Source organism: Antechinus flavipes, chromosome 1 (genome assembly GCF_016432865.1).
Source record: "Antechinus flavipes isolate AdamAnt ecotype Samford, QLD, Australia chromosome 1, AdamAnt_v2, whole genome shotgun sequence".
Taxonomy (NCBI): Eukaryota; Metazoa; Chordata; class Mammalia; order Dasyuromorphia; family Dasyuridae; genus Antechinus; species Antechinus flavipes.
Genome location: NC_067398.1, coordinates 23,440,557 through 23,459,684, shown reverse-complemented (window position 1 = coordinate 23,459,684; position 19,128 = coordinate 23,440,557). Strand labels below are relative to the sequence as shown.

At 37.7% G+C, this 19,128-nt stretch overlaps 1 protein-coding gene across 1 annotated transcript in view; it reads left to right on the top strand.

Annotated features, from left to right (window-relative positions):
* Window positions 1-2,385: 2,385 nt before the first annotated feature.
* The window catches only part of LOC127543953 (cadherin-related family member 3-like), a 40,838-nt gene continuing 24,095 nt past the window's right edge, over window positions 2,386-19,128 (top strand). The window contains exons 1-4 of the mRNA XM_051970348.1: window positions 2,386-2,566; window positions 5,764-5,918; window positions 9,412-9,514; window positions 15,656-15,754. Of these exons, the coding sequence (XP_051826308.1) occupies window positions 2,386-2,566; window positions 5,764-5,918; window positions 9,412-9,514; window positions 15,656-15,754 (538 nt within the window). The remainder of the gene's footprint in view (window positions 2,567-5,763; window positions 5,919-9,411; window positions 9,515-15,655; window positions 15,755-19,128) is intronic.

Sequence of the window (19,128 nt, the reverse complement as noted above, 5' to 3'; positions counted from 1 at the left end):
TGACACTTTGTCAAATGAGAAATGCCCTTTCTGCTCAGATGGTAATAAGCCCCCCTTTTGCTTTTTCTTACTCTGAGGGTCTCTGATTGTTTTTGTGGAGGATACTGAAGGGGGAAGGAAACTGTTCCCTTTACTGAAACTGTGTTCCCTTTAAGATTATCACTCTGAAACTGTATTCCCTTGTGATCTGTGATCCCTTTTGGAGTCTTAGCCCCTCCTGGGGAAGACATATCCCCCCAGATAAGTTCTCTTTTGGGGATGCCAGAGCCTTTGATTCAAGTAGAAATCATGTCAAAAAGCACCCCTTTGAAGTGTTATTAATTCCAATAGGAGATCTGGGCTGGATACTGATAAACATCTAGGTTGGGGAATCTGAGTCCTCAAGGGCAATTTCTGGACTCACTCCTTGCAGAGGCCCAAGCAGCTTGCAAGGACACTCTGCCCACTGAGAAGGATTCTCTTCCTACTGCCAGACTCCATTTCCCTAATAGGACTTTGCCACTATAGTCAGTCTCTTAGCAAACTGGTTTCTATCAAACAATAAACTTTCATTTTTGCCAGTAATATTTCGGGATAAGTGAATCCTTTCACTTTGTACCTGCGGGTCAACCAAGGGGGGATTTTAACAGCTCTCTTATTGCCACTAACCTCATCACCACTGGAAATTGAGGGGAATCAATACTGTCCCACACAAACTTTTCTATTTATTCCTGCTGTGCTAAAGGTTAGTATCAACCGATGCTTTTCTGCAGTCAGCAGTTTCTCATCAATTTTCTGAAATACACTGTAGGCTCCAATCCAGTTCCAGACTACTCATTAATGCTGGCTTAACTGTGATTCTTGTATCTTCACTGCCTGAAGGCAGGTCTGTTACATGCCATCTCTCCTTCAGGGTTCTCTGGTAATGTTATGGAAGTTAGGAGGTGTCTAGTCTTTGTCACTGGCTCACATGAGAACCAGTTGTATTGCTCCAATTTAGGGATCCTGGTGCCTTTTAATCATCCAACAGTCAGTTTACCTTTTACAAAGGAATATTTATTTCAAAAGTATCCACAAATATATAAACATCCTCGTCATCAATACGTACACTTGGAACATAATCCCTCATTCCTAAATCAGCTTCAGTTTTTCAGGATGAGAATGTTGAATCCTGTATAATAAGCCATAGCCACCCCTTTTCCTTGCAAATAGGACTGGGAAAATTTACTTTAGAAAAGAGCCCATGAATACCTTGAAGTTCTGACTCCCCTTTACATACCATTATGTTATAAATGCCCAGGTGGATTATCTTGATCCATGTCAGGATAATTCCCCCTCCTTTTGAGTATTGTCCCACGCCTAGGTGTCTCCTGTCCTTGACCTTCTTATCTTGATCCCTATCCTGTCAAGCTTAAATTATGATCCTTTTCTGGAATAATGGCTTGTCCATACTCCCAGTGTCCTTGCCACCCCCCCCCCCCCGCCCCGCCCCTTATCTGCCTTTGTTTCCCCTAAAGTTAACAGCTGTTAGGATAAAATTGTATACTCAGCTTATGTATTCTGTTTGCAAACCCTAGTTAGCTAAAATTCTATATGATCTCTCTGCCTCTGTTTATCTGCACCAAGTGCTTCGGACTGTAGTCCCACTTGGTCAGCTAGCTTAAACTCTCCACATTAAAACAAATCTCTACTTGCCTCAGTTTCTCTAGTATTGCAAGAAGTGGATGAATTTATAGCTTAACTCAGTATCTCCTTAGCTGTGTCTTAGCTTCTAAAGGCTTTCCTGTTGGTCAGGTAGTAACATCTGGTCTGAAATTCTGGCTCCAAGATCTGCATGGCTCTGGTTCCAGCTCCAACGTATGAGACTATGCATATCTAGAACTGAAAAAGACAAATGAAACAAGACCAAATCCTTAAGCCTGTTTCTTCTGGCCACAGTTCTTAAGGGGAGGTAAAGCTGCTTTCAGCTCTTTCTCAGTTAATTGCATTGAGTGAATGAGATGTTGACTCTAGATATCACTTAGGGGGAGAGAAGGAGGCAAGGGAGGAAGGAAAAGAGGGAGCAATGGAGGGAGAGAGAGAGAGAGAGAGAGAGAGAGAGAGAGAGAGAGAGAGAGAGAGAGAGAGAGAGAGAGAGAGAGAGAGAGAGAGAAAGAAAGTGACAGCCACGCAGCCAGATAGGCTAAATCTAGTAGTTTTAATCATTCAACCAATTTCACCTGTATTATAGATGAATATATAATGAAGAAGGTCCTTCACATCTCCTATTTTGATGTCTCTATTTTAGGTGATCTTGGCACACACCAAAATTTTATTATATTCATTTATATTAGACTTTTTCTTAAAGATTTCCCAGGACTTTTGTGTGTGGTGAGGATTTTTTGAAGGACACCATTCCTCTTCGTAATGGAATGTCTTGATGTTCCAGTGGGAGGAACTGTGATGGTCGCTAACCGTCTGGATCTGGAGGAGGCTGACTTTGTGAGTGTTCAGTCCTTTACCATTAAGGCATGTGATGAAGACAAGCAGTGTGCAGCTGTTCCTGTGATGGTGTACATTCATGGGATCAATGATAATCCGCCATTCTGTGATAAGTATTTGTACAGGTGAGCCCAAGATGGAGAAAGAGAAGAAGAAAGATTTAGGAATCAGGTATCTATTAGAGAAATCAACTACAGTGAGTTTCTGGACAATATGTAAATTCTCTAATTCTCTCGTTAGTGCCTTTTAGGCATGGCATTCCCAACATTGAAAACATGGTCACCTAGACTAGATTCCCTCACTCTTACCCCTAGAACATTTTCTTTCATTTCTTAATGAGTTCAGTGCTTTGTTGTTGAGGTTGGGAAAGGGACCCCAAAAGTTTGGGGTCACAGATTGGTGTTGTGAGGTGTCTCAAAAGAATTTTCAGGCTTGAATCCATTTCCTGGTCAAATGGCAAATTTTTATTGCAATTGTAACATCAATTGGGGGTGAGGGGGTACATTGCAAAAGAATTCAGCAAAATGCCAAGAGAAAGAAGAGCCCTTTATCCAGCTTTCTATCCTTGACAGGCTAATTCTCTGGCCCAGCGGCAGGGCCAGAGAGTGATCTCCAGAATTTGGTTCTCACTGACCAATAGATTATCACTATTGTCTCAGGAGTTTGGTCCCATGGGATTATCCAGAGACTGAAAGCTCTCTGACTGAGAAGTGGTCTATTCAGAATCAGACAGCTTACTTGGGTGTGGGAATTTCCTGAGGCAGACTCCAAAGCCAGAAGATTTAGGATTACTGACTCATTGTTAGAACAGAAGTCCCCCCTAAGATCAGGAGACCTCAAAATCATTGCTCTCTTCTCTAGAAGCTATTTTACCTCAGGTTCACTCTCTTTCTCTCCATTTTAATTCCTCTTATTTTAAGGGGATTTCACTATACTTACTGTTATTCTCACAAAGGCCTAATTTCTCATTTCCTCAATTTTCCAAATTCCCATGATTTACTTTTCCATTTTACTTCATCTACATACAGGGATGGTCACACTTTTGATCTTGGCAACATCTACAAGTGTTTTATTTCCATCTTCCAGAACACTGAATTTCTTTTATTTGATCATTGTATTTTATCCTTCTATTTTCCTTATTCCCTATTCCTGCTAAACCTACATGAGGCCATATCCTCTCCATTCCTTATTATTTTCTTAGGCCATCACCCTGGTTCAGTTATGCTCAAATGCTCTTTCAATCCCTCATTGAATCAGTTTGACGTTACCCTCTACTCTCAAACCCTCTTTCCACTAGTTCTATTGGTGATCATATTTTATTAAGCCCTAACCCTGGAGGATTTCCACCTTTTACCTCTTTTGCTTCTATTCATATGCTAATTTAACTGAGTAGTACTCATAGATTTGTATATCAGATACTTTGTTTCCTCTCACAAAGTCTTGTTAATTTAATTATTTATCAGATGACCAAGGGGAATATGGAAACATCTTGCAGATTGGGATCTTTTAAGTTCTTTGAAGTGGATAAGAATTTAAGATCTTGGCCCTGAGACTTTCTATTACCTTGAATTATTTTCCACTTTTAAAATAGGTTACCCTAAAGGAAAGTTTTGAAATTTAATGCCTAAATTAAATAGTTCTCTATAGGAATTTGGGAATTCAAAGAAAATAAAACTCATGGGATTAGGAGCTGGAGGAGCTGGATTTGATAAATAGCATTACCAGCTATGATTTGTGTGAATTTAGACTATTTTTTCTCTTTGCCAGTATCTTATTTCATGATCCGTAAATGAGGGAGTTGGAGTAGAAAAATTTTGAGGGCCCCCCTCTCTCTAAATCTATGTTTTGGCTATGGGTTCTTCTTTTGGAGAACATTTTCCTGTGTATTTTTTAGTCACACATCAGCAGAATTTAAATTTCTAGAAAGCAGGGATTGTTTCATTCTTACTTTTATGTTATCAGCATCTAGCATGCAGTACCTTGTATATAATGAGTTTTTAATAAATTCTTGCTAAATTCTTATGTTTAATTGTTGGTCTCTGTGAACTACTCCAAGGGAAGTGACTGACTCTTTAAGACTACAATACAACAAATACAATACAACAAATTTAGTACACACTAAAATATTCAAGTGGAGCTGTGATCTCATGATGTTAATTTTTCTTCCAATGATTTAAATGAAGGCACCATCAATTATTAATGAAATTATTTAAATTAACTGCTAAAAATTTACTAAATCGTTATTCATTCATCTGTTCATTCTATGTTATTCATCCATGGACTCCCATAAATTTGCCATACTGTTCTACCTACCATACTGGATATATTCTTTTCTCTTTTTTGACAGTACAAGGATGCCAAAAGAGTACTTAGGATTTGCTCTCATTACAGGACTGGCCCATATTTTTTAGTCATATATTTCCCTGATAACATCTTTTAATCCTGTTCTTTGAAGTAATGAGTAATCATTGGACATATATTGTAATGTTATCTCACAGTGTTTGTTATTAAGCAGTGCATGTACAAAGCAGAAAAAAAAAATTACATACTCCTTATCCTCAAGAACCTTATAATTTAAATAAGGGGCAGTGAAGTTTTTATTGTATGATTATGGCCATAGCTTATTTCTTCTGAAATTATTTTCTTTTTCGTTTATTGATTTATTTTATCTCAGTAGAATGTAAACATCTGGAAAGTATGGTCTGTTTCATTTATTCCCTTATGCCACTGATGGATATTCTTCTAGAGGCAGTGATGATGTCCCCTGACTTTAGAGTGCTACTGTTCTAATAATGTCTGTCAGTGATTCTAAAGTCTTCTGGTCTTAGGATAGTTTTACAAACATTGTCCATTGTCAGATAATCTACTGGTTAGTGATAACCAAATTCCTGAGACAATAGTGAAAAGGTCACTCCCCAGTTCTACCTCTGGATCATAAAATTAGCATATGGGTGACATGAAGAACTGGATAAATTTGTCTCCTTGTTCCTGGTTCTTTGCTAAATCCTTTTGGCACTTAGCCCAATTCAATTGGTGTTATAATTACAATAGACTTTGCCTCTTGACTTGGAGTTGAGTTCAAGCCTGAAAATTCTTTTGAGACACCTCATGACCCTGGTCTGTAACTCTCACCTCTTGGAGTCTCTTTCTAAATGTCACCACTATAGGCCTTTTTATTGTCCCATGGGCAACAATAATTTTTATTTCTTAGAAGGGGGTTGGACTGATACTTTTGAAAATTTCCGCAATTTTAAAGAATGTTTATTCTGAAGGAGTGTTTCTTTTTATTTTTGAAGCTATAAGGCATTGAGGTAATTGCAAATAAAACAGTTGTTGCTAAAGTGGTGTGCCATGACGTTGACAAGTCCCCAGATGTGCTTCAGTATGCTCCTAATAGTGGACCACTTGGTGAGGGAGAGTTGTTTGAACAAGTACCAGACTTTAACAATATGATCTGGGTGAGTATCAATTACCAGAGAAGATGATATGGTATAAGGGAAAGAGAGACCCATTGGAGCTCAGAAAGCTTGATTTCGGATCTTGGCTTGGCCATTTACAACGCGTGTAAACTTTTGTTGGGTGGGGTGTTTAGGGAGGATCTGCTGAGCCTTATCAAGGTTGCTCACTCACCTTTGGTGTCCATCTGTCACCCACTTCTCACTTGTGGCTCCAAGAAACTATAATGTGTGCCTCAGCCTAACATCATCAGGCAGATAGGTTAAACCAGGTGAAAGGCTCGCAATTGGATGCTTAGACTTTGCTCAGACATCAAGGATGCTGAAGTCACAAGTCACTCACTACATCCAGGGCCATTGCCTTTTTTTTTTTTTTTTTTTTTTGGCAAGGCGATAAGGGCTAAGTGACTTGCCCAGAGTCACGCAGCTAGTAGTAAGTATTAAGTATTTGAGACCAAATCTGAACTCATGTCCTTCTGACTCCAGGATAGACTCTAGTCTATCCACTGTGCCATTTAGCTGCCCCACCATTGCCCTTTTTGACTTTTGTCTCGCTATTGGATTTTAATGACTCTGAAAGAGAAGACTTTGTGCATCTTTGCTTCAGTTGATGGTATCATCAGTCTTCTCTGAAAATGAAGGACAAACAATGGCCTTGGCAACTAATTTCTCTGGGTCTTAATTTCCTCACTTGTAAAATGAAGGGAGGGATGGGGTGTGCACAATTTACTCTAGGTCTCTTCCAGGTCTAAATCTATGATCCTATGAATAAATCATCCTCATTTCAGATGAGTGCTATTTTTTGCCAGTGGGCACAGAGAAAAGAAGTGATTTGAAGGCAAAAGTACTAGCTCCTTAAATGTCTGGAAAGTTAATTACTCAATCAATGCCTCTATGTCTCCCTTAATTTTCTTCTTTGTAAAATGAGAACAATAGATTCTGTCCCCTAATTAATTAAGGAAAAGGAACTGGGGACCATGAAGTAGCTTGATTTCCTGAGGGATCAACTCTGAACAGCCAGGACAATGGAGGCTAGGTTTCCTGGTACTGAGAACTATCAACTTGTCAACCTCCTCCAAACCCCTACACTTACATCTTCTGGCCTTTCAATTGATGGAGGATCCACACTGAAGGGAGTGAGAGTGCTTAATTGTTCTTTAACTAGTCGGAGCTCTTCCCCTGAAGACATTTTATCCTTCTGCTACCCAGCTGCTGCTCATTTTCCTTTTTGTTCTACGTTCTAATTTTTGATTGCTTAGAATAATTTTTCCCTATCTCCAAACATTGGGGAGCCAGCCCCATTTGTTATTAGTTATGGCTAAGGAAAGCTATTGATCAACTTTCTCTCACTGGGACCAACCTCTAACTTCCTTAATAGATTTTGGATGCCAGGGGTTGAGCTTTCATCCACTTTTTTTTTTTTTTTTAATTTTAGAAACACACATTCCATGGTGAGAGTAGTAAAAAGAGGATTGGACCATAAGATTGTGGAATGGATTTGGAAGGGATCTTAAATGCCTTTAATTTATCCTTTTACTTTAAAGATTAGGACATGGAAGGCCATGGAAATTATATCACTTGTTCAAGAGTCAACACAGATAGAAACATCAAAAGTGTTTTTCTGCCACTGATTTGTACATCACCGTGATGAGACAAAAAACCCCAGGAGATCTACGCTTATCTCATTGGCAAAATGATGTAGATTGACTAATGGAGCTTTAAGATCTTCCTTTTAGCTCTAACTTGCCATGATTCTGATATCTTACCTCTTATTTAAAAAAAAAAAAAACTCTACCAAATTGTGTCATTTCTTGAACACTTCAATTCTCCTCCAAATCACATTTAGGCAAGGTTTAGTTTTAACACTGAAGTTGAATCTGTAACTATGTAATGTAAAATATTTAGCAAATCAGTCAATAAAATCCAAACACCCAGATGTTTGCTGTCATGTAAATACAGGCTGGCTTACTTCTACCAGGACAGGTGCTAACATTGCTGGTATGAATACAACAACATTGGGTTGTATTTGGAGTGTGTGGTGCGGCATTGCTTATAGGTGAAATGGAGTTATGTCAAGAATCATTTGGTGCTTCCATTGGATGTAGATTCAAGAGGGGACCATCTTTCACCAAATTCTTTACCATTAGTGGACCTTTTTATTGTGTATTCCCAGGATATTCAAGAGCTTTCTTGGGAGATAGTGGGTTCTACTTTTTTAGATTCCTTATAAACAAATGATGGATAAGCACTTGCCAGTATATTGTAATGGAATTCTGTTTTTTTCTTTTCTTTTCATTTAAAGGTTGGACTAGAAGGACCCTGAGGTCTTTTCTAACTCTGAAATTTCTATGATTCATGGGATCACAATCTGTAAATTATACTATTCAATTCAATATAATGCAGTTTAATTCTAATCAATTTAATTCAATTCAACAGCATCCATTAAACCCTACTGTGTACAAATCACTGTGCAGGAGAGGCAGCTTGGTGCAGAGACAAGCTATCTAACCCTTATATACTGCTTTCAGTTGTGTAATGTGATTTACAAAATATTATCTCCTTTGGTCTTCACCACAGCCTTGGGAAGTGGCTTCTATTAACAAATGATAGATAAACACTTGTCAGGTATACTGTAATGGAGTTCTGATTTTTTCTTTCTTTTCTTGTAATAGTTGGACTAGAAGGACCCTGAGGTCTTTTCTAATTCTGAAATTTCTGTGATTCATAGGATCACAATCTGTGAATTATACTGTTCAATTCAACTCAATATAATGCACTTTAATTCTAATCACTTTAATTCAATCAACAGCATCCATTAAATTCTACTGTGTACAAATCACTGTGCAAGGAAAGGCAGCTTGGTGCAGAGACAAGCTATCTAATCCTTATATACAGCTTTCAGTTTTGTAAAGTGCTTTAAAAATATTTTCTCCTTTGGTCTTCACCACAGCCTTGGAAAGTGGCTTCTATTATTATGGCCATTTCATAGAACACTGATTCTGGAACATGAAGGCATATTAAAGTTCCATCTCTGTCACTTATTTATAGGGTAGCCAAGAGCAAATTGTTTAGCCTTTCTTAGCTTCATTAATAATAAAAGTATTAACAATGTTTGCATCATTTTTTGTATCAAATGTTTCCTGGATTGTCTTCTAGGTAGTTAAAAAAATCTTTAAGCCATTATATAGCATCTGTATTAAATGCTAGATATATGAAGATGAAAATTGACAGAGCTCCTACCCTGAAGCAAGATGTAATTTAAATAAGTGGGTCAGATTTTATTAGGTAATTGTGGTTATAAGGTTATTTCTTCTGAAATTATTTTCCTTTTGGTTTATTGATTTATTTTATCTCAGGAGAATATAAATGTTTGGAAGGCTGAGTCTACTTCCCACCCTATCCCCACTTGTATCTATAGGACCCAGCTAACAGAATATCTTGTACATAAATGTTTACTGTACTAATGTATCCCTATTATTATGGCCTATTCTCCAAGGTGACCAAAGACTTGGATTATGAAAAGCCAGAGCCTCCTGCGGTGGGTCATACCTACGAGATGATGCTTTCTGTCTTCGATGGCACCAGGCCCTCCCACACAGGTAAGCTCATCCAAAAGTTACCAAGGGATTTCTAGATATTCTCTTGATCAAATTATGCTTAAAGCCTTGAGATCAAGCCAACGTTTCTCATTTTTATCCTGGAATGTCAAGAGTTCATTCAATGAGAAACAGCCGAGGTAAAGAAAATGAGGAGAAAAGGAGCAATAGGAAAACTCCTTTTGGGAATCTTCATTAGATGAGGGAAACAGCTATGATCATCTCTTTGGACCTTTTAAGTTCCCAGCAGAGCTTGGAGTGATATTATGTATTGTTTGTAGGTTCTCTGGAGCTAGGAGTAAATATAGCTTCTGTGTTCTTTGCTCTCATACCTGGTTGAATTTCTGCCCAGTGTTGCCAAAGATTTATTATCTGAAAACATCCATATGTTTGGTATCATGTAGACTTAGCTTTTCTTTGATTGAGTGATTTTTTTATATAGTTTTAATATTTTGGCATTAGGAAATGCTATCATAATTTGAAGAAATCATAGCATACCCACCCTCAAAGAGCAATACATGGATCTCCAATGCTATTCTCTGGCTCATGAAGATGGATCTAATAAGATGAAATTCAGTGGAGGGAAAAAAAAGCAAAATCTCATCTTTATGTTAAAAAATCAATTTCCGAAGTACAAGATGGGGGAAGGATGGCTAAACAGTATTCATTGGAAAAAAGATCTGCAGGCATTAAAGGCTTACAAACTCAACAAGAGACAGCAGTGTTATATGGCAGCCTTAAAAAAGTTAACCTCAGTTTAGATTGCATCAAGGATGAGATAATGTCCAGGACTGGGGAGGTGATAGCCCCCCTGTATTCTAGCCTGGTTGGGACACTCTGGAGTATTGGGTTAAATTTTGGAAGCCACATTTTATGAAAGGCATTGCAAAGCTGTGCTGCATTCGTAGAAAATGTTGAGAAGAAGGCAACCAAGGCAGTGATGAGTTTTGACTTCATGTCTTAAAAATATCAGTTGAAGGAATTAGGGATATTTGACCTGAAGACTGAGAGAGGATATGATGGATAAGCCCTTGAAGGGCAGTAATGTGGAGGAGAGATCAGCCTAGTTCTACTGAGCCCGGGAGAGTAGTACTCAGAGCATTGAGTAGAAGTGTCAAAGAGACAGGTTTAGAGTTTGCCACAAATGGTATGAGCTGCCACAAGAGGCAGGGGGCTGTCTTTCTCTGGAGGTCTTCAATCAAAGGCTGGTTTGGCTCCTTGAGAGGCAGCACAGTGTACTGGATAGAATGAAACAAAAAGACTTGGGTTTAAAACTTGTCTCAGATATATTAGCTCAATGATCCTGAGCAAATCACTTAATTTCCATTCGATTTCCTCATATTTAAATGGAAATTTATTGGACTGGATCATCTCCAAGATCCCTTATAACCCTAACTGTGCTGTATTTTATGTTGTGCAAAGCATTTTTTGTTTACAAAAAGGTCGAATTTTCTATCTTTGAGATCTCAGCCAGCTGGGAGAATCTGTAATTCTCAAATTCCCCCCCAACCCTGAATATGAATGTTCAGGATTCCTGCCACTTCTCTATGTCCCCAATGCCTGTGGCTTCCTCATTTTTGGGTTCACCTCTGGCTATCAGAATACATTTGAGCTTGCCTCTGACCGTTCTGAATGGTAGCACCTGTACCATTTCTAAAATGTACTCATTTCTTAGCCTTTTAGAAAGGTACTTTTGGTTTGGAGCTTCTCATCCTTATGACGATATCCACTTTCTCTATTCAACCAATTAAATGCTCATCCATTTCACCTTTCTCATCCCATTCTACCCCCTCCCCCCAACTTTATTAGTTATACTAAACCCACACCGTCTCTGGCTTCTACAAGCTAACACATTCCCAGCAGCTGCTTGTGATGGATGCTTGTAACCGCACATGTGGTTTATTCTATTTTTATGGGAATGCTAATTAGCCTGCTTTTGCTCTTTATGGATGATATAAAAGCCATACTAAGGCATAATCATTAACAGCACCTGCTCTTGGATCGCATGAATGGAATCGCTAAAGGAAATATTGAGGTTCTGACAGAAATCATTTTTCTCAGTGGATGGATGTGGGATGTCATCGTGGTTGTGTTTGATGGGCCTTGGGATGCACTGAACCTGGCTGAAATGTATATAGCTCTTTGGTGCTTGCAAAATGCCTTCAACTTCTTGTTTCATTGGAACCTTTTTGGTGACAAGTGTGACTATGTGATTATACTGTAACTCTGAGGCAAGGGTGTGTGTCCTAGATCCTCGGTCAGTCACTTTTTGCAATTTTATTTTTGTTGCAATTCTTGAAATTTTATTTTTAAATGAATGAAATAAGATATGATAAAATGCCGTTATTAAAATATAAAAAAACAAGAGAATGAAAAACAAATTAATTAAAAAACAAAATATTAAAAAGTTGATGGAATCCAAGTGAAGAATTTAGTATAAGGTATTGATGGGGATTATTCTCTCCATATTATAATTAAGGAAATGGAGAATTAAGAGAGAAGTTAAGTGACACGGTCATGCAGCTAGTGAGCATCTGATTTGGAATTCAAACTTACAACTCTGTCTTTTCAACTAAATACCCCATCCCCATACACTATCAACTGACCTTTATCTCTCCCCTCTGCTAATCCCCATCTCCACACACTATCAACTGACTCCTATTTCTCCCCTCTGCTAGTTACCTCATCTACTAAAAAAACATATATACAAAAGCAGCATTTATTATAGATAAGGCTGATCCTGCTTTCAGTTGCCCAATATGGGGACCAGTGCATCCCAAGGCCCATCAAACACAACCACGATGACATCCCATGAACTTTTAGCAGCTTTCCAATTTTGCTTTTCATTATCAGCAAGCATTTCTTAAGCACCTACTGTATGCCAGGCACTGTGTCAAGTGTTGAGGATACAGAGATGACAAAAACACAGAGCCTGCATTCAGTGGGAGAGATACCATTTAAACAACTATGATACAAGAGACATAAAGGGTAAATGGAATATAATTGCAGAATGAAGGAGTACTTCTTTAATTTGAGTGCTTCTCCCACTAGTAGGACCATATGAACTTGCAGGTCTGGAAATATGAATGTCTCATTTGACTTTTGAGCATTGGTCTCTGGCAGACATGGAAGCATTGGAAATTAGCTGGGAATGAATCAGATCACTGGAGAGAAGGAAAATTGGACTCCCTTGCAGTCTTCTAGAAGGGATTTGTCTCTAGAAGAGACAAATTCCAGCTCTGTCAAATAGTGCCGTGGGGGATTTTCATTAAATCACTAAATTTCCCTGGGCCTCAGTATTCTCACTTCCAAAATGGGAGCATTGGACCAGATGATTTCAAAGGTCTCTTATAGCTTCATATCTCTGATTTTACAATGTAAGTCACAGGTTGGAGGCATGGTGGATGAACACATTAGCTAGTTCCTGCCCTACATAAAATTGTGACATTGGCTAGGTTTGCCTCCCTTCCTCTATTCTTTGTCTCTTTTTCTAATTCATAATCCTCCAGATATTCAGAGTCCTCTTGGGCTCTTATTCCTCATGTCTCCCCAATTAATATCTGCTCTGGGACAGCTAGATATCATGATGGATGGAATACCAGGTGTAGAAGTCAGGAACGCTTGAGTTCAAATCTGGTATCAGATAGTTCCTAGCTGTGTGATCTTGGGCAAGTCACTAAACCTTTTTACCTCAGTTACCTCATCTATAAAATGGGCAGGAGAAGGAAATGGTAAACCATTTCAGAATTTTCGCCAAGAAAAACCCAAATGGGATCATGAAAACAGATGTGACTAAAGTGACTGAACAAAAGTCAGTATCTGCTCTAAGAAAGGGACCTGAAACTCACTGTCACTGAAGTAGAATTGACTGATTAGGTCTCTTGAGGGTCTTTACAATTTAACAGGAATCAAAAAGAAAGGCATAGCAATATCTTTTTCTCTCACCAGCATGAAAGGAAGGAGACTCTTCTGTGCCTCTTGATGTTTCCCATGAAGGTAGTAAGTAACCCATGCCTTAGCTTCCATTAAATTCAGCAGGAAAGCCAACTGAGGCATGGGAATGCAGTCAGAAAGTCTTGAGTTAAAGTCCTGTCTCTGACATTTAGTAGCTGAGAGACCCTGGACAAGTCACTTAACCTTTTAATATCTCCAAGCAATTCTCTAAGACTATAAAGTGTAGAGAAATTATTGAACTGCATTGGGAGAGGGAGTTTCCATGCTGGGAATGCCACATCACTGGTTCAAACCATATATACAAAAGCAGCATTTATTATGAATAAGGCTGATTCTGCTTTCATGTTGCCCAATATGGGGACCAGGCTTTCCAATGTAATGTGTGCTCCCTCTAGAAAATGATTTCATTTTTGTCTTTGTACCTCTTGCATCTAGCACGGTTCTTGGCAAAAGTATGTATATTATTAAATACTTGTTGATTGATGTAGAAGCACTCAGTTTTCTGATTAGAACTTATAAGTCCTATACATAGGGTTGTATTTGAAGACATTGCTCCATTTGGAGACCCCCCAGGCCCTTACAGGAAGTGCTTTCCAGCCCTACCAAGTTATTTAGCTCAAAGTTCATGATTTTTAATCTTCAATTCATTTCCCAAAGGCCTCAGCCATGCTCTCTACATTCTGAGCTTTCCCAGGTTTACTTTCTTATTTAATATTCAGGGGGAGAATAATATTTAGCAACTCAAAGGTTCCATTGTGGATCCAGATCTAGGACACCCACATTTGTCTGTTATGAAGCTGATAATAATTATTGATTTCAAGATAGTACAATGAATATAATTCTTTAAGTTATATGAGATGTATGAAAATCTGATTCATGCTAATGTTTTCAGTACAGAGAATGAGGTCCTTTTCCAGGTGTTTCCCTCTGAGGAGAAGTGCCTTCCAATGAAAAGAATATTGGAGCTTCCTTCAGAGAATCTTGATTCACATCCTAGCTCTGTTGCTTAATTACTTTTGTGATCAGGGGCAAATCACTTGTCTAGTCCTCAGTTTCTCCATGTGTAAAATAAAAATATTGATCTAGATATTCTCTTAAGTTTCTCTCTGCAGGAAATCTATAATTCTATGCATAAAAATGTATGAGTTGAGTGGTGGGAATCTCAGATATGATGGCAGGGTAGTAATTGGAGTCAAAGAGATCAGTGATTTCCCTTAAAGAATTCACAGGCTTGGTTAAAAGAAAATGGCCTTAGACCATTATGGTAGGTAGCACGATAACACTGGAGGATGCTGGATCTTTTTTCAACCCCCATCCCCTCTCCAAGAAGATGGTTTCAGATAGCACCTAAAGATACAAAGTATGGGACGCCATCTTGAAAACGTGATTCTATGAAATCCTCAGAATGCCATTTAGTGTGTCCCTTGCCACCTAGTGTGTGATGGAGCCTTCTAGGGAGAGTCAAAGAAGCTCTGGATGAGCCAATGCCTTGGGGTGATTATGGACAGCAAGACATATGTGTACTTGCTATCACTAGACTGATTGAATGGAAAATATCTATTACACAAGGGGCTAGGGACCAGACCTGTCCTTTCACGGTTACAGGGAACTCTAGGGGAAGAACTCCGTCTAACTACACAGGTGACCTCTACTCTGTAATTTATCATCTTGGAAGTTTCCTAGAACAGGCGTGTCCAACAGATGGCTTGCAGGGACAACTTTCCTGAAATCCAACCAGATTAAACTGTAATTGGAAAATATTTTACACAATGAGAATACAATAGAATGTAGGTAAACATTAATATGTGGTTTCCTAAGTCAACAGGCACCCGTAAGAACCATTATGTATATTTAGTGGCTCCTGATATTATTTGACCTTGACTCCCTTCCTCCCCCCCCCCCCCCCACCTTGAGTGCTGAGATGTTAAGTGACTTGCACAGAGTCTCCTAGCCAGCCAGAGATAAGATGGGAAGCCCTGGGTGCCTAGACCAGTTCCACAATGCTGTCTCTCAAGTTACAGAATCAAAGTGTGAAACTTAATGGTTGGGTGGGTATTTGGTTGTCAATTATGGTCATTTAAGGACAGAAAAGTTTTGACCTTTTCTTTTCCAACTCAATGATATCTAGTCTTTATGACTTCTTCAGCTAATCCACAGGCTTGTTCTTTTTTTTTTTTTTTTTTTTCACAGTCACTGTTACGATCCTTGTGGAGATTGTTCCTGCCAATGAATTTAGTCCAGTTTTTAGGCCTGCAAGTTACTCATTCTCTGTTCCAGAAACATCAGGAGGTAAGCTAGGGAGTGACAGTCAAGATCTCCCATCAGCCTTCCCCAATTCTCTTGGTGATTAGTACTATCTCTTTTCAATTTTTTCTGGAACTGACTCCTTTCTTTGTCCCCTGTCCTGTATTCAATCTATCTGTGTTCTTGGCAAATAGAATGCAAATTTCATAAGGTAGAATAATATTATTATTTAATATCCCCATCACTTAGTAAAGTGTCTGGAAAACATAGGTGCTTAACATTTGTATTTGAATAAAATTACATTAGAGTGTTTTACATTTTATAAAATATTTTCATATTTATGCCTATTGGATTTAATTAAACAAGCATTTATTAAGCACTTATCATGTTATAAGAACTGTGCCGATATTTGTGGCATACAGAAAATGTAAAACATAATCCTTGACCTCAAGCAACTTACAATCATTAGATCCTTACAACATATTGCACATATTAGGCACTTAATATATGCTTGTTCATCTGGCTTTTCTTTTCTTTTTTTATCTTTAATATATTTTATTTTTCTTCAATTACATATTAAAACTTTTTTTTTTGCTTACTCCTTTTTTATTTTTTTATCTTTTTTGTTTATATCACATCCTTTTTTGTTATTATAGCTTTTTCTTTGCAAAACATAAGCATGGGTAATTTTTCAACATTGACCCTTGCAAAATCTTCTGTTCCAATTTTTCCCCTCCTTCCCTCAACCCCTCCCCCAGATGGCAGGTTATCCAATACATGTTAAATATGTTAAAGTATATGTAAAACAATTTTTGATATTTTTTTGAGTTTTAAATTCTATCCCTTCCTCCCTTCTCCCTTCCCTGAGATGGCAAGCAGATAAAACTAGATATGTACAATCATGTAAAACATTTCCATATTAGTCATATAAGAAGTGAATAAAAGAAAAAGAGTGAAAAAAGAAAGTAAAATATAGCTTGCTTCAGTCTGATTCAACCAATATGAATTCTTTCCGTGGAGGTGGATAGTATGCTTCATTGTTAGTCCTTTGGACATTGTCTTAAATCATCGTAGTGCTGAGAATTGCTAAGTCATTCACAGTTCTTCATAGTATAATATTGCTGATACTGTGTAGAATATTCCCCTGGTCCTGTTCACTTCACTGTGCATCAGTTCATACAAGTCTTTCCAAGTTTTTCCCTTAAATTATCCTGCTTGTCATTTCATATACCACAATTTGCTTAGTAATTCCCCAATTGTTGGACATCCCTTTAATTTCCAGTTTTTAGCCACCACTAAAAAGAGCCACTACAAATATAAATATCCCCCTTTTATATCTTTGGGATATAGACTTAACAGTTCACTTGACTCTTGAACAAAATGCCTGAGTTCTAAATTCAGAATCTAAAGACATCATCCCAACACAGCTTTTGACAATTTTCTTAAATCTTTCTGTCCCATTTTTGGTTCTACAGAATAGGCAAAAACCCATCTGTATTCAACTCAATTATTAAACAGTGACTTCATTATTTGTTATTAATCCATTAGTGTAGTGGGTGGACAATCAGTCTCAACATCAGTGAAATCCGAGTTCAAATTTCACTGTGAGATCCTTGGTTATGACTCACCATAAGTCACTTAAACCTTGCTGTGCTCTAGGTTGCTCTCTAAGTGACTGAATGGTACCAGTCTGCATTGATAGAGAGTTTTCTCACCAGGGACCTCCCCATACCAATGAAATCATGGATCTGGTCCAAAAAGAAAATGGCCATAGTTTGTTTTTAATGGTTTTTAATCATATCTAACTCTTGGTGGCCCCATTTGGGGTGTTCTTGGCAAGGATACTGGTATAGTTTGCCATTTTCTTCTCCATCTCATTTTACAGATGGGGAAAATGAGACAAACAGGGTTAAGTGATTTGCCCAGGGTCAAAAAATAGTGTTTTGAGGCCAGATTGGAACTAGGGTAGATGTGTTTTCCTGATTCTGAGCCCATCATTCTGTTTGCCATTTAGCTGTCCCCTCCCAAATTAAATACCAACCTAATACGGAATACCACTAAGGACTAGATCAGTATGGTGTGGTACAAAGAGTCTTGGATTTAGAGTTAGGAGACAGAAGTTCAAATCCTGTCTCTGTTGCTCAGTATTCATGGATGTACTTTTGTGATGCCTTATTATTTCATATTTCATATACATTTGATCCTTACAACATTCTTACAACAAAGTGAGTGAGACCTAGTGAACCAAGAATCAGATGTCTTAGTTGCTAGCCCTCCTTCAAAATCAGTGGTTCTTAAATTTATTGGGTCATGGACAACCCTTTGGCAGTCTAATGAAATCTATGGACCCCTTTGCAGAATGATGTTTTAAAATGTTTAAATTTTAAAATAAAATGCACAGTATGATAGAAGAAAGAAATTATATTGAAATGCAGTTATCAAAATATTTTTAAAAATCCAAGATAAGAATCCTTGGTCTTATTCTATCTTATGTGTGACTTTGAGTGATAATTTTTACTTCCCCTTCTTTTTTCTTTCTTTCTTAGTTTACTTCTTAATTCTGGACTCTGTTTCATATAAATCCATTAGCAATATGACACTTAGAAAAGGGTAGTTTTCTTAAAATGTGTCCTTATCTGCATCAATGAGGCTTCAGTGGGCTGATAGTATAATAACCTATAGTCTTAAAATTCAATTCTTATTTCCTGTAAAGAAAGACATGATTGGAAAATAGAGATTATTTGCTAACTGGTGAAGGAGGGAGGGACAAAAATTCTCTTAGACAAAAATTACATCCACAATCTGAAACATTTAATCTACCCACTTTAACATGTTTCATAATCGCTTTAACATGAAAAATATTCTCCTTTTATATGACTCTGAATAGAAGCTTGAGTGGTAGACTGATGACTATAAGAAGCTTTTTTTGGGGAGGGTGAAATTATAGGATCTAAAATATTTAAAGTGATTTTCTCTGATATTATGTGACACCCACCTGAATCTCTCATTGATGGAAAGCTTCTGGGAAGAAAAAAAATTAGAGGGAAAAATTTCCTTCATCAGAAATTATTTAAAAGGAAGTAAATGAGAATCATATCATGCTGGGCTATAAGTCTTATGGGAAAACAGGTTTCATTTACAATAGTTTTTGATGAAGAAACTTGGCAGCTTTACAGAGGGTTTCATAATCACTCTATTTTAAACTTTAGCTGGGGATGCTCAAGATAGCTCTTAGTTTTTATTGAAAGGTTAATTTAACACCTACAGAAGAATATAAGCTTTCCAGTATATTTAACCAAGTGTTGAATGTGAAAAAGACACAATCTCTGCTCAGGACTGTATGAGGCAGATTGGAATTTTAACCTTTATTCCTTTGGATATTTTTATATAAGACAAATCACATTGAAGACACTTGAAAA